This window comes from Crinia signifera, chromosome 2, assembly GCF_055691185.1.
Source record: "Crinia signifera chromosome 2, ASM5569118v1, whole genome shotgun sequence".
Taxonomy (NCBI): domain Eukaryota; kingdom Metazoa; phylum Chordata; class Amphibia; order Anura; family Myobatrachidae; genus Crinia; species Crinia signifera.
Window position 1 is genome coordinate 89,909,103 of NC_139218.1, and position 14,034 is coordinate 89,923,136.

Sequence of the window (14,034 nt, forward strand, 5' to 3'; positions counted from 1 at the left end):
ACTTTCTATTCTCAACTCCACGCCGACGTGGATAGTGGGGGTATGAAAAGGTCGTAGGACGCGTACCGCCGCCCCTCGCGGGCTCGCTGCGCTTGCCACGCTTCCAGTTCACGTTGATAGTGGGGGTGGTGCACTATGAAAAATGGCATTTGGGGGCATTTCACAAGTTTAATACACAATTCAATGCATTCTGATGCATTTCAGTGCAAAATCGGGTGCGATCGCATCGCATGCGATTTGATCGCATGCGATGCGATTTTTAGCATACAATCAGCATACGATGAAGGTCGTGGGAGCCGTGATACTCCACAAGTACCCGAATTTGTGTTCGTACACTTGCTTGCAGACTTTGAGATACATTTCTCATTTGTTGACCAATGCTTCGCACATACCCCTTTATATGTTCAATTTGGAGGCTTTTTCGACTCCATAAAAAAAAGTAGCTTTTCTTTAAATGTGTGAATGGATCTGGCCAAATCATTGGCATTTCTAGGAATGTTGGTGTGAGGTTAGCAAACTGACCGTAAGACTGTAATTATTATATTTTATTAGGTGTAGTAATTAATGTACTATTTTAGTCCGTCGGTACCCTCTTGTTCTCCATATATGTCTATATTCCCCATAGCTGCGTGTATTTCCAGATCAGATCACTCTTGCCCAAATATGGTCTGACAGGAAATAGCCAGGATAGAACATTGCATGGATTCACCCATATGTTATGTCCACAGGGGGTAATCAGGACATAATGTAATCAGACTGTGTTTGTGTCTCTATCTTCAGTTCCTTTGTGTCAATACCAGACTTAGTGGAACCGGGCACCACAGGGGGTGATCAAATTCCCCTGCTATCAACAGGAAGGTTGTCCACAGGGGGTGACCACCACACAACGTAATCAGCTGGTTATTGTTCGTTGTATTGACACTGCTCTGCATATCTCTGGCCACTTCCAGACTTTCTGGAACCGACCCCAGCAGGGGGGGGGGGCAGCAGCAGTAGCTGGGAGGGGGTGATACCTGACTCTTGAATCCACCAATCAAGATCCACTGCAAGCCCACTTTCGGTTTGTGCACCGTGGGAATTGAGAAGTTTTTAAAATGACTTGCAGACAAGCCAGGAGAAGATTTGATGGACTGTCCTGGACTAAGAGGTTATGCTCTGTCTAGGTATCGTGTGGACTTATCTGCTATCACTGCTGTGGGGAGGAGTGATAGTTTTGTGCTTTGGAACTGCTGCTACAAGGACTGCCATTGGACTGCTACCCGATAACGTTTATATGCTACATTTGCCTCTTGTTCCTGTCTTTATCTACATGTGTGTGCTGTGATAAAAATAAACCATATTTTGGTTTCATCTGCTCGGTGTCTGAGTGATTGAAGAACCCGTATCTTCACATTTGGCGGCAGCGACAGTGGGATCATTCAGACACCAACCATCGAGCACAGAAAGCACAGAGAACAGAGATCAGACCATATGTAAGGAAACGGAAAATGCAATAAGGTGAAGTTCTGTAAGTGAGCAGGTGTCATTCCTGTGGAAAGGGAAAATGTTTCCAAGGAAAGAAAATCGATGCCTCAAGACCCCTGGAGCAGAGGAGCTCAGGGATGGAGGTTCTTCAGTGTATCGGCAGGCTGGGAAGCCGGATCTGTTATTTATTGTCAGAAAAATGCAGTATATCTGGGAGTACTGGGAAGAAGCTCAGCAGATGATCAGCGTGTGGAGAGTATCCAGCATACAGGACAAGTTGTGTTACCTGGGGGATGCATTCCTGCACTGTAAAGGTGAGGCCACCTCGTGGAATCTGCTGGGGGAGCCAGAGTTTGTAGAATTTACAGAGGAAGTGATTGCTACAGTTACCCAGATGCTACAAAGAGGACAATATTCTGAGGCTGAAGGACAAGTCCAGAATAAATTGATGCCCCAGATAGAACCAGAGGAAAGGTCTAGAAGGGGGCTACTGCAATCTGGGCAGACAACCGAGGGGTCTGCCACAGAATTAATTGTTACCGCAAGAGAAGGGTCGTTGTCAGGGGGGCCCCTAACTGCCCTTGAAGAAATGAGTATGGAGGAGCTGATAGCAGAATTTCAGCTGCGAGGTATATCCATCCAATCCTGCACTCGCGGGGAAATCCTTCAGCAGATCCTTCACGATCAGGGAGATCCTACAAATGCATTTGCTGATTATCGGGCATGGATCCTCCATTTCGGTGCACAGTTGAGTGTGTGGGAACAATTGCAGTGTCTGGAGGAGTGCTTCGTGGTGGCAGAGGAAGAGGCGATTGATCGCGGGCTCCTGGATACCCCAGCATGGCAAGATCAGTGTCGCAGGGGGCGTGATGAAAGGCACCGCCTGCAACAGCTTCTCCCACAGCCTAGGGGAGAAGCTGCTCAGTGTTCTATACAGGGGAAGGTTATCCTCAAAATGAAGGAAGTGGGGCCTGTGAGCCAGGCACCCCTGGAGGAGCTGCACTACTGCTTCCCTTTTGCTGAGGTGGGAGATGCAGAATTATTAACCTGCTGCCAGGGGATCTATGAGGACTGCGTCCAGGAGGAGATCACCGTGGTTAGAGGAGTATCCGACAACATCCAGGCCACAAGCATACCAGTCGCAGATGATGTCGTGCTTCAGGCTGCCCAGCATATTCAGCTGGGGAAGGTGGTTATCCTGGAGACTGAGGACTGCGCAGAGGAAGCGGCAGGTGAGACCCAGGCTTTTGAGGGGGTAGGACTGGCCTTGGACCAGCCTGCCCTGCAGCCACCAGCGGAATTGTTCCTGATGGAGGGTCCCTTCTCAGCCCTGGGCATTGAGACCAAATGCTGTACTGAAATTTGCCATGCCCCTAGTTTGGGTTTGAGGGAGGAATGACTTGACAGAGTGGCGGAAGTGCCAGGGCCAGGGCTCCAATATTGGGCTGCCATTTGGCAGATGTTCCTTGGGCAAGAGGGGGAGGTGGAAACTGCTCCCTGCCCCATTGTGCCAGAGACAAAAGTATTAGCACACCCTATAGGTGTGCCCGGTGTGAAAGTTTACGATGTTGCAGAGGGGGGGTACCCAGCATTTGAGGACGGGGGATTGCTAACTCACTTGGTAGTTAACATGCATAACTTATATTGTGATATTGCCCTTGCTGATTCTGCAAACCAGCCGCCTCTTCCAAGATGGGTTTGGTATGATGTCACTCTGTGGGACTCAGGTGGTCCATCCAAACCTCAGATTCTCTGCTCTGCATCCCACTAAAGGTTGTTATTGGTTCCTGAACAACTTATACCTGGACTAAAATAGTAGGGGAAGGAATGTGAGGTTAGCAAACTGACCGTAAGACTGTAATTATTATATTTTATTAGGTGTAGTAATTAATGTACTATTTTAGTCCGTCGGTACCCTCTTGTTCTCCATATATGTCTATATTCCCCATAGCTGCGTGTATTTCCAGATCAGATCACTCTTGCCCAAATATGGTCTGACAGGAAATAGCCAGGATAGAACATTGCATGGATTCACCCATATGTTATGTCCACAGGGGGTAATCAGGACATAATGTAATCAGACTGTGTTTGTGTCTCTATCTTCAGTTCCTTTGTGTCAATACCAGACTTAGTGGAACCGGGCACCACAGGGGGTGATCAAATTCCCCTGCTATCAACAGGAAGGTTGTCCACAGGGGGTGACCACCACACAACGTAATCAGCTGGTTATTGTTCGTTGTATTGACACTGCTCTGCATATCTCTGGCCACTTCCAGACTTTCTGGAACCGACCCCAGCAGGGGGGGGGCAGCAGCAGTAGCTGGGAGGGGGTGATACCTGACTCTTGAATCCACCAATCAAGATCCACTGCAAGCCCACTTTCGGTTTGTGCACCGTGGGAATTGAGAAGTTTTTAAAATGACTTGCAGACAAGCCAGGAGAAGATTTGATGGACTGTCCTGGACTAAGAGGTTATGCTCTGTCTAGGTATCGTGTGGACTTATCTGCTATCACTGCTGTGGGGAGGAGTGATAGTTTTGTGCTTTGGAACTGCTGCTACAAGGACTGCCATTGGACTGCTACCCGATAACGTTTATATGCTACATTTGCCTCTTGTTCCTGTCTTTATCTACATGTGTGTGCTGTGATAAAAATAAACCATATTTTGGTTTCATCTGCTCGGTGTCTGAGTGATTGAAGAACCCGTATCTTCACAGTTGGTGCCTTGTAGGAGTGGGGGCTGCTGCCCAAGTGACTGAGTATAGGGAGGAACATTGATTGACTGTGTTGTTTGTTGTGCAGGTTCCAATGTGTTGACGGGCTCCAGGATTATTCATATCATCCAGCATCTGTATGGGATCGGTTGTCTCTGGCATCGGCTGTGATGTTCCTACAAATAAGATTACAGAGGTAAGTATGTTAAGCAGAATGTTGGGTTGTGGCAAATGCAAAATCAGTTATAATGATGTGGTCTGGCAGATGCATATTGCATCTACTGTATGTTGTGGGTTACTACGTCCACCATGAAGGAACTATGGTTGATGGTGTTTTACAAACCTTTCTATCGATTCCTTTGTTTAAAAATGGCACATTACATTGCACTGTATTTGTAGGGCAAAAATTTCCAACACTATCATCGTCCATTGCAATGTCATGTGCTGACAGAACACATCTCAATCATAGTTGACAAGTGCATGTGTTGTGTACAACCAGGGGCGGATCCAGGATAAAATGACAGGGGGGGCACATAATTATGATCACATAATGCCACACAGATTGAGCCAAAATTCATAACATGCCAACTGGATTGAGCCAAAATTCACATAATGCCAAATGGATTGAGCCAAAATTCACATAATGCCACACGGATTGAGCCAAAATTCACATAATGCCACACGGATTGAGCCAAAATTCACATAATGCCACATGTATTGAGTCAAAATTCACATAATGCCCCACGGATTGAGCCAAAATTCACATAATGCCCCACGGATTGAGCCAAAATTCACATAATGCCACACGGATTGAGCCAAAATTCACATAATGCCACACGGATTGAGACAAAATTCACATAATGCCACACAGATTAAGCCAAAATTCATAATACGCTTCATAAACAGGGACATTGTCCACCAAAGGCGCGCATTAAACATTTACACCATAATGTCCATTGCACGTTAAGTTACACAGCATGATGTCCATTATGTATTATGCCAAACACCATAATGCCTATTAAAAATTATGCTACATACAGTAAGTGCTGCTTATCTACATGCTCATTGCCAAGGGTTCCATGCTCATTGCCAAAGGTTCCATGCTCGTTGCCATGTGGGATTACATGCTCATTACCAACGGGGAATACATGCTCGTGGTAAATGGGGGACAGCCGCCAGGCAGAAGTGATAGCCACTGACAGTGGCAGAGCCTGGCTGTATTCTGAGCACTGCAGGTCCCAGCTATTTGAAATAATACCCATTTCACACCAGAAAATGCATTCCCAGGTTGGCCCATTTTACACCAGCCTAGTCCCTGCATTTTCTGGTGTGAGGGGGAGAGAAAACCACCCCTCTCCCCCCTTTAACCAGTTATCTAATTTAACCGGCTACATCTTCGGAACTAACTGACCCATTTACATGAGACAAGTATCATATTGAAGAACTTTTGAGTGGGCTTTGAATGATTTTGGTCCAGTGAAACTGGAACATTTGGTTCCAGAGTAATCTTCCCTCAAAGAACATGAACAGCCATGAAATTACATTTAAAAAATCGATTTACACGCTATATCTCTGGAACCGATTGACCGATATGGACCATCTTGATATTATCAGTGACAACAAATAGGTGTAAATACTAGGGCGCACAGTGTAACCTTTCCACAATAATAAATTGGACAAAATCACCGTATTTGAGTTGATGATCATGTAATAACAGGATTCAACACCTGAAACGATAGCCTCCTATTCACACAACATATGTGACATAGGGGCAAAATAGATAGGAGAGAAATAGTGCAGATTATCTTTGGTAAAAAAGATTTTTAATAACAGTCCACACTTACAAGGGTAGACGTTTTGTAAAGCATAAAAGATATCCCCACAAGGCAAGACAGCTGGGCACAAGATGAACAGGCAGGCTGGAATGGGATCCCACATACAAGTCCGGAACAGGCAGATGGAGTCCCAAAAGTCACTACCACGATGTCCACGGCTGCAAGCTTGCTTCTCAGGCGGGGGTATCGGTAACACTCAACGCGTTTCGATATCCTTCGTCAGGAGTGTATAATAAACATGTCTAGGTATCGTGTGGACTTATCTGCTATCACTGCTGTGGGGAGGAGTGATAGTTTTGTGCTTTGGAACTGCTGCTACAAGGACTGCCATTGGACTGCTACCCGATAACGTTTATATGCTACATTTGCCTCTTGTTCCTGTCTTTATCTACATGTGTGTGCTGTGATAAAAATAAACCATATTTTGGTTTCATCTGCTCGGTGTCTGAGTGATTGAAGAACCCGTATCTTCACAGTTGGTGCCTTGTAGGAGTGGGGGCTGCTGCCCAAGTGACTGAGTATAGGGAGGAACATTGATTGACTGTGTTGTTTGTTGTGCAGGTTCCAATGTGTTGACGGGCTCCAGGATTATTCATATCATCCAGCATCTGTATGGGATCGGTTGTCTCTGGCATCGGCTGTGATGTTCCTACAAATAAGATTACAGAGGTAAGTATGTTAAGCAGAATGTTGGGTTGTGGCAAATGCAAAATCAGTTATAATGATGTGGTCTGGCAGATGCATATTGCATCTACTGTATGTTGTGGGTTACTACGTCCACCATGAAGGAACTATGGTTGATGGTGTTTTACAAACCTTTCTATCGATTCCTTTGTTTAAAAATGGCACATTACATTGCACTGTATTTGTAGGGCAAAAATTTCCAACACTATCATCGTCCATTGCAATGTCATGTGCTGACAGAACACATCTCAATCATAGTTGACAAGTGCATGTGTTGTGTACAACCAGGGGCGGATCCAGGATAAAATGACAGGGGGGGCACCATGATAAAAGAGGGTTTAGGTGGGGGAGGGCCAGTGTTAGTGGTGCCAGTGTACATGCTGGCAGAGAGAGGGTGGCAATGGGATTAAAAATAGGCCCTGGCATTTAAAGTACGCAGGCCCACCATGGCAACAAAAGTGAAGTGTAGTTGTGCGTGCGCCAAAGGTGCGCTCCGGAAAAGGGGGTGTGGCCACTCAACGGGGGGCGTGTCCTTGAGTGTAGTTTACAACACCATATACAACTTCTACACATTATGCAACAAAATACTAGACCCCATTATACTTGCCCCTTACACATGATGCCAAATGGAATGAGCCAAAATTCAAATAATGCCACATGGATTGTGTCAAAATTCACATAATGCCACACGGATTGAGCCAAAATTTACATAATAACACACGGATTGAGCCAAAATTCACATAATGCCAAATGGATTGAGCCAAAATTCACATAATGCCACACAGATTAAGCCAAAATTCACATAATGCCACACGGATTGAGCCAAAATTCACATAATGCCACACAGATTGAGCCAAAATTCATAACATGCCAAATGGATTGAGCCAAAATTCACATAATGCCAAATGGATTGAGCCAAAATTCACATAATGCCACACGGATTGAGCCAAAATTCACATAATGCCACACGGATTGAGCCAAAATTCACATAATGCCACATGTATTGAGTCAAAATTCACATAATGCCCCACGGATTGAGCCAAAATTCACATAATGCCCCACGGATTGAGCCAAAATTCACATAATGCCACACGGATTGAGCCAAAATTCACATAATGCCACACGGATTGAGACAAAATTCACATAATGCCACACAGATTAAGCCAAAATTCATAATACGCTTCATAAACAGGGACATTGTCCACCAAAGGCGCGCATTAAACATTTACACCATAATGTCCATTGCACGTTAAGTTACACAGCATGATGTCCATTATGTATTATGCCAAACACCATAATGCCTATTAAAAATTATGCTACATACAGTAAGTGCTGCTTATCTACATGCTCATTGCCAAGGGTTCCATGCTCATTGCCAAAGGTTCCATGCTCGTTGCCATGTGGGATTACATGCTCATTACCAACGGGGAATACATGCTCGTGGTAAATGGGGGACAGCCGCCAGGCAGAAGTGATAGCCACTGACAGTGGCAGAGCCTGGCTGTATTCTGAGCACTGCAGGTCCCAGCTATTTGAAATAATACCCATTTCACACCAGAAAATGCATTCCCAGGTTGGCCCATTTTACACCAGCCTAGTCCCTGCATTTTCTGGTGTGAGGGGGAGAGAAAACCACCCCTCTCCCCCCTTTAACCAGTTATCTAATTTAACCGGCTACATCTTCGGAACTAACTGACCCATTTACATGAGACAAGTATCATATTGAAGAACTTTTGAGTGGGCTTTGAATGATTTTGGTCCAGTGAAACTGGAACATTTGGTTCCAGAGTAATCTTCCCTCAAAGAACATGAACAGCCATGAAATTACATTTAAAAAATCGATTTACACGCTATATCTCTGGAACCGATTGACCGATATGGACCATCTTGATATTATCAGTGACAACAAATAGGTGTAAATACTAGGGCGCACAGTGTAACCTTTCCACAATAATAAATTGGACAAAATCACCGTATTTGAGTTGATGATCATGTAATAACAGGATTCAACACCTGAAACGATAGCCTCCTATTCACACAACATATGTGACATAGGGGCAAAATAGATAGGAGAGAAATAGTGCAGATTATCTTTGGTAAAAAAGATTTTTAATAACAGTCCACACTTACAAGGGTAGACGTTTTGTAAAGCATAAAAGATATCCCCACAAGGCAAGACAGCTGGGCACAAGATGAACAGGCAGGCTGGAATGGGATCCCACATACAAGTCCGGAACAGGCAGATGGAGTCCCAAAAGTCACTACCACGATGTCCACGGCTGCAAGCTTGCTTCTCAGGCGGGGGTATCGGTAACACTCAACGCGTTTCGATATCCTTCGTCAGGAGTGTATAATAAACATGTCCCAGAGTCCAGTTTTTATAGTGAGCGGCGGTTACCGCCATCAGCGTCACGGCATTTAGCCGGCGGATGTCCGGGTTTCAGGTGCCGGAAGTAAGATGGCCGTGCGTTCCACGGCTTATTCATTTGGAACGCAAATACGTAGTTGGAACGCAAGATGGAAATAGCTGGTTCAAAAAACCCCCTCACTTTCTCTTTTATTCTGCTCGCTCTTTTTTCTACCTATTTATTGATATGTACTGTATATGAATTTGTTCACGCTGTATATTGATATTTGTTTTATCTTTTGCAGATCATTCTTAGCTTTTAGTGCAGATTTTTTAATGTCTTTTTATTGTATTTTTTAACTGTATTTATGTATTTATATATAATGTGCTTAAGTAAGATTGCCGTGCAGCCGGAAAATTCTCTCAATTAACTTGTGCTCTAAATAAGAGGTATCTGCCGTGTGAAAATACATTCCAAATGAATAAGCCGTGGAACGCACGGCCATCTTGCGTTCCAACTACGTATTTGCGTTCCAAATGAATAAGCCGTGGAACGCACGGCCATCTTACTTCCGGCACCTGAAACCCGGACATCCGCCGGCTAAATGCCGTGACGCTGATGGCGGTAACCGCCGCTCACTATAAAAACTGGACTCTGGGACATGTTTATTATACACTCCTGACGAAGGATATCGAAACACGTTGAGTGTTACCGATACCCCCGCCTGAGAAGCAAGCTTGCAGCCGTGGACATCGTGGTAGTGACTTTTGGGACTCCATCTGCCTGTTCCGGACTTGTATGTGGGATCCCATTCCAGCCTGCCTGTTCATCTTGTGCCCAGCTGTCTTGCCTTGTGGGGATATCTTTTATGCTTTACAAAACGTCTACCCTTGTAAGTGTGGACTGTTATTAAAAATCTTTTTTACCAAAGATAATCTGCACTATTTCTCTCCTATCTATTTTGCCCCTATGTCACATATGTTGTGTGAATAGGAGGCTATCGTTTCAGGTGTTGAATCCTGTTATTACATGATCATCAACTCAAATACGGTGATTTTGTCCAATTTATTATTGTGGAAAGGTTACACTGTGCGCCCTAGTATTTACACCTATTTGTTGTCACTGGTTTACTTTTTTTGGGGTATAATTGGATGTTTACCCTCTTTGGTGTTTTTTACATGTGGCTGCACTCTGTTTAATTGCGCACTTGTATGGTATTTTTCAAACTTTCCGCATCTTGATATTATATTGAAGGCCCAGCGATTTGGAATTGAATGACATCAACGACAAGCTCCTGTGATGCCAGGGGGGAATTGGCAGCCATCAGAACCGGGTGGGGGTTGGAATTGACGGGTCCCATCTCTTATATATTTAGCCAGATCTGTCACTCAACCCCTGTGGAGAACGTTCCTGTGTAAAACAGTTTCACTTTCATGTGTCTGACGTTCCACCCCCTTGACATCACCTCCCCCCGCCCAGCCAGGGCTACAGTACACGCCCACCATCTACCATTACTCCACAGCCACCATTCACCATTACTCCTGCACATCCCTACCCTCTGCCAGGACCCCCGCGACCCCCCTCCCGCGATTCGCGGGACCCCCCGCGACCCCCCCCCGCGATTTGCGGGACCCCCCCGCGACCCCCCCTCCCGCCATTCGCGGGACCCCCCGCGACCCCCCCTCCTGCGAATCGCGGGACCCCCGCGACCCCCCCTCCCGCGATTCGCGGGACCCCCGCGACCCCCCTCCCGCGATTCGCGGGATCCCTGCGACCCCCGCGATTTGCGGAACCCCCGTGACCCCCCCCTCCCGCCATTCGCGGGACCCCCGCGACCCCCCCTCCCGCGATTCGCGGGACCCCCGCGAGCCCCCCTCCCGTGATTTGCGGAACCCCCGCTTTCCCCCCTCCCGCGAATCGCGGGACCCCCGCGACCCCCCTCCCGCGATTCGCGGGACCCCCGCTTTCCCCCCTCCCGCGAATCGCGGGACCCCCGCGACCCCCCTCCCGCGATTCGCGGGACCCCCGTGACCCCCCCTCCCGCGATTCGCGGGACCCCTGCGACCCCCCCTCCCGCGATTTGCGGAACCCCCCGTGACCCCCCTCCTGCCATTCGCTGGACCCCGCACCCCCCCGCGATTCGCGGGACCCCCGCTTTCCACCCTCCCGCGAGTCGCGGGACCCCCGCGACCCCCCCTCCCGTGATTCGCGGGACCCCCGCGAACCCCCCCTCCCGCGATTCGCGGGACCCCCGCGACCCCCCTCCCGCGATTCGCGGGACCCCCGCGACCACCCCGGTATCCGGACTATTGTTAGACAGCACTTACATCGACAGCCATTACATCGACACCATTAGTTCGACAGCTCAATAGGTCGACATACCATTAGGTCGACATGTCATTATGTCGACAGCTCATTAGGTCGACAGCTCATTAGGTCGACATGTTTTTAGGTCGACACTGCCATTAGATCGACAGTGTCTATGTCGACAGTCAAAATGTCGACATGGGTTTTTTCAATGTTTATTGAGCCGACATGTGCCGACAGGCGGTATTTCATGCCCTACTATCCACACTAGGGCGTGGTGGGAGAATAAAATAGTGTGCCGAGCGCGGCGAGGCACCGTGCCCGAAGCATAGCGAGCGGCTGCGGTACACTTCAAACTGTGTCCATGTCGACTGTGTCGACATTTCGGCCAAAAAACAGTGAAAAAACCCATGTCGACCTTTTGACTGTCGACATAGACTCTGTCGACCTAATGGCAGTGTCGACCTAAAAACATGTCGACCTAATGAGCTGTCGACATAATGACATGTCGACCTAATGGTATGTCGACCTAAAACCATGTTGACCTATTGAGCTGTCGAACTAATGGTGTCGATGTAATGGCTGTCGATGTAAGTGCTGTCTAATATCCGTCCCAGACCCGACCACCCCCTCCCGCGATTCGCTTGACCTCCGCGACCACCCCCTCCCACGAATCGCGGGACCCCAGCGACCCCTCCCTCCCGCGAGCCCCCTCCCGCGATTCGCAGGACCCCTGCATCCTCCCCTCCCGCGATTCGCGGGACCCCCCCTCCCGGCATTAAAAGGGCCCCCCACGACCCCCCTCCCGCGATTCACGGCACCCCCCCCCCTACTGTGATTTGCGACCCCCCTCCCGCAATTTGCGCCGCCCCCTCCCGCGATTCACGGAACCCCCCGTAGCACCCCCCTCCTGCGATTTGCGGGCATCCTCGGCACTTCTCCCGATTTGCGACCGCCCCCATATTCACACATTCGGGGACCCCACCTCCCGCGATTCATGCCCCCCTCACGCAATTCACGGCACCCCCCACACCCCCCTTCCTGCGATTCGCATCCCCCCACGACCCCCCTCCCACGATTCACGAAACCCCCCGTAGCGCCCCCCTCCCGCGATTTGCCGGCCCCCTCGGCACCTCTCGCGATTTGCGACCGCCCCGTACACATTCGGGGACCCCCCCTCCCGCGATTCATGCCCCCCTCACGCAATTCACGGCACCCCCCATACCCCCCTTCCTGCGATTCGGAACCCCCCACGACCCCCCCTCCCGCGATTCATGCCCCCTCCCGCGATTCACGGACCCCCGCACCACCCCCCTGCGCCCACCCTCCCTTGATTCACGCCCCCCTCATGCAATTCACGGCAACCCCCCACACCCCCCCTCCTGCGATTCGCAGCCCCTCCACGACCCCCGCCTCCTGCGATTCATGACCCCTCCCGTGATTCACGGACCCCCGCACCACCCCCCCTTGACTCACGGCACCCCATGCGCCCCTCCCACAATTCACGGACCTACGCAACCCCCCCTCTTGCAATTCACTAACCCCAACAACCCCCCTCCCGCAATTTGCGGACCCCCCTTCCCACGATTCAAGCCCCCCCGCGCCCCCGCCCATGATTTGCGGACCCCCGCCCCCTCCCGCTAACCGCGGATCCCCACACACCACCCCCCCTCCCGCAATTTGCAGACCCCCCAGACCCCCTTCCGGCAATTCCACCCCCCAGCGGACCACCGCGGCCCCCGCTCCCGCATTTCACGTACCCCCGTGACAATGGGGGATCCTGTACCACCACAAGCAGGTACCTCCCCTAGGTGGGAAATCCGGCCCTGGCTGCCGCACTGCAGGTTTCCCCACTGCCCTCTGCACCAGCGCCACAACTTTTATCAATGTCTTGCCCACATACCACTATTATACAGCCTCCTGCTCTCATGCACGCTCACTCCCTCCCAGTGGGAGGAGACGCTCACCCACTGCCGGGAGCTGCATACTGTCCCCCACCCTCCTCCAGTTCTAGGGATGCCCATCGACCATCAATGATTTTCAAATAATCGATGGTTTATGGCCGATGTTGAATACTTTTGCCATCAATGTGGGAGGACACTGCCCTGCCTCCTGTTCTCCTGCCCCGTAACTTCCGCCAGTGGAGACCCGCTCACCCTGTGTTGCCCACATTCCCCTATCATGCTTTACCGCCCAGCCTCCTGCTCTCATGCACCCTAACTCCCACCCAGTCGGAGGAGACACTGACTCCTGTATTTCTGTGCTGCCATGCTGGACCCTCACCCACTGGCAGAAGCTGCACAGTGTCCACCACCCTCTTTAGTCCCCCGTATGCCCACACACCCCTATCACTACCCAGCTTCCTGCTCTCCTGAACCGTAACTTCCACCACTGGGTAATCGCTGACGCTGTGTTGCCCACATACCCCTATCATGCCTCATATGCCAGCCTCCTGCTCTCATGCACCCTAACTCCCACCCAGTAGGAGGAGACACTGACTCAGGGCCACCGTCCGGTACTCCTGTGCTGCCACGCTGGACCCTCACCCACTGCCAGAAGCTGCAATACAGGGCATCTTTCATACAATTCTAACCATATTTCTCACAATACAAATGTTCACAAATTAAGGGGCGTAGCCCCTTACGCCGGTGTGAAGAGCGCCCGTAGGGCGCGATGAATCAC

The 14,034-nt window shown here is 49.5% G+C and overlaps 1 protein-coding gene across 8 annotated transcripts in view; it reads left to right on the plus strand.

Moving 5' to 3' along the window:
- LOC146059905 (uncharacterized) overlaps positions 1–14,034 on the plus strand; it is a 36,462-nt gene that overhangs the window by 15,799 nt on the left and 6,629 nt on the right. For 7 of the 8 annotated variants that reach the window (XR_014470331.1, XM_083172561.1, XM_083172556.1 and 4 more), the window contains 2 exons: positions 4,267–4,374; positions 6,575–6,682. Coding sequence is in view for 6 of the 8 variants with exons in the window: in XM_083172561.1 (XP_083028687.1) it covers positions 4,267–4,374; positions 6,575–6,682 (216 nt within the window). In the remaining 2 variants the exon portion in view is untranslated. Of the gene's footprint in view, positions 1–780; positions 1,416–4,266; positions 4,375–6,574; positions 6,683–14,034 lie in introns of those variants that run through there. The other variant, XR_014470332.1, reaches the window with a different exon arrangement.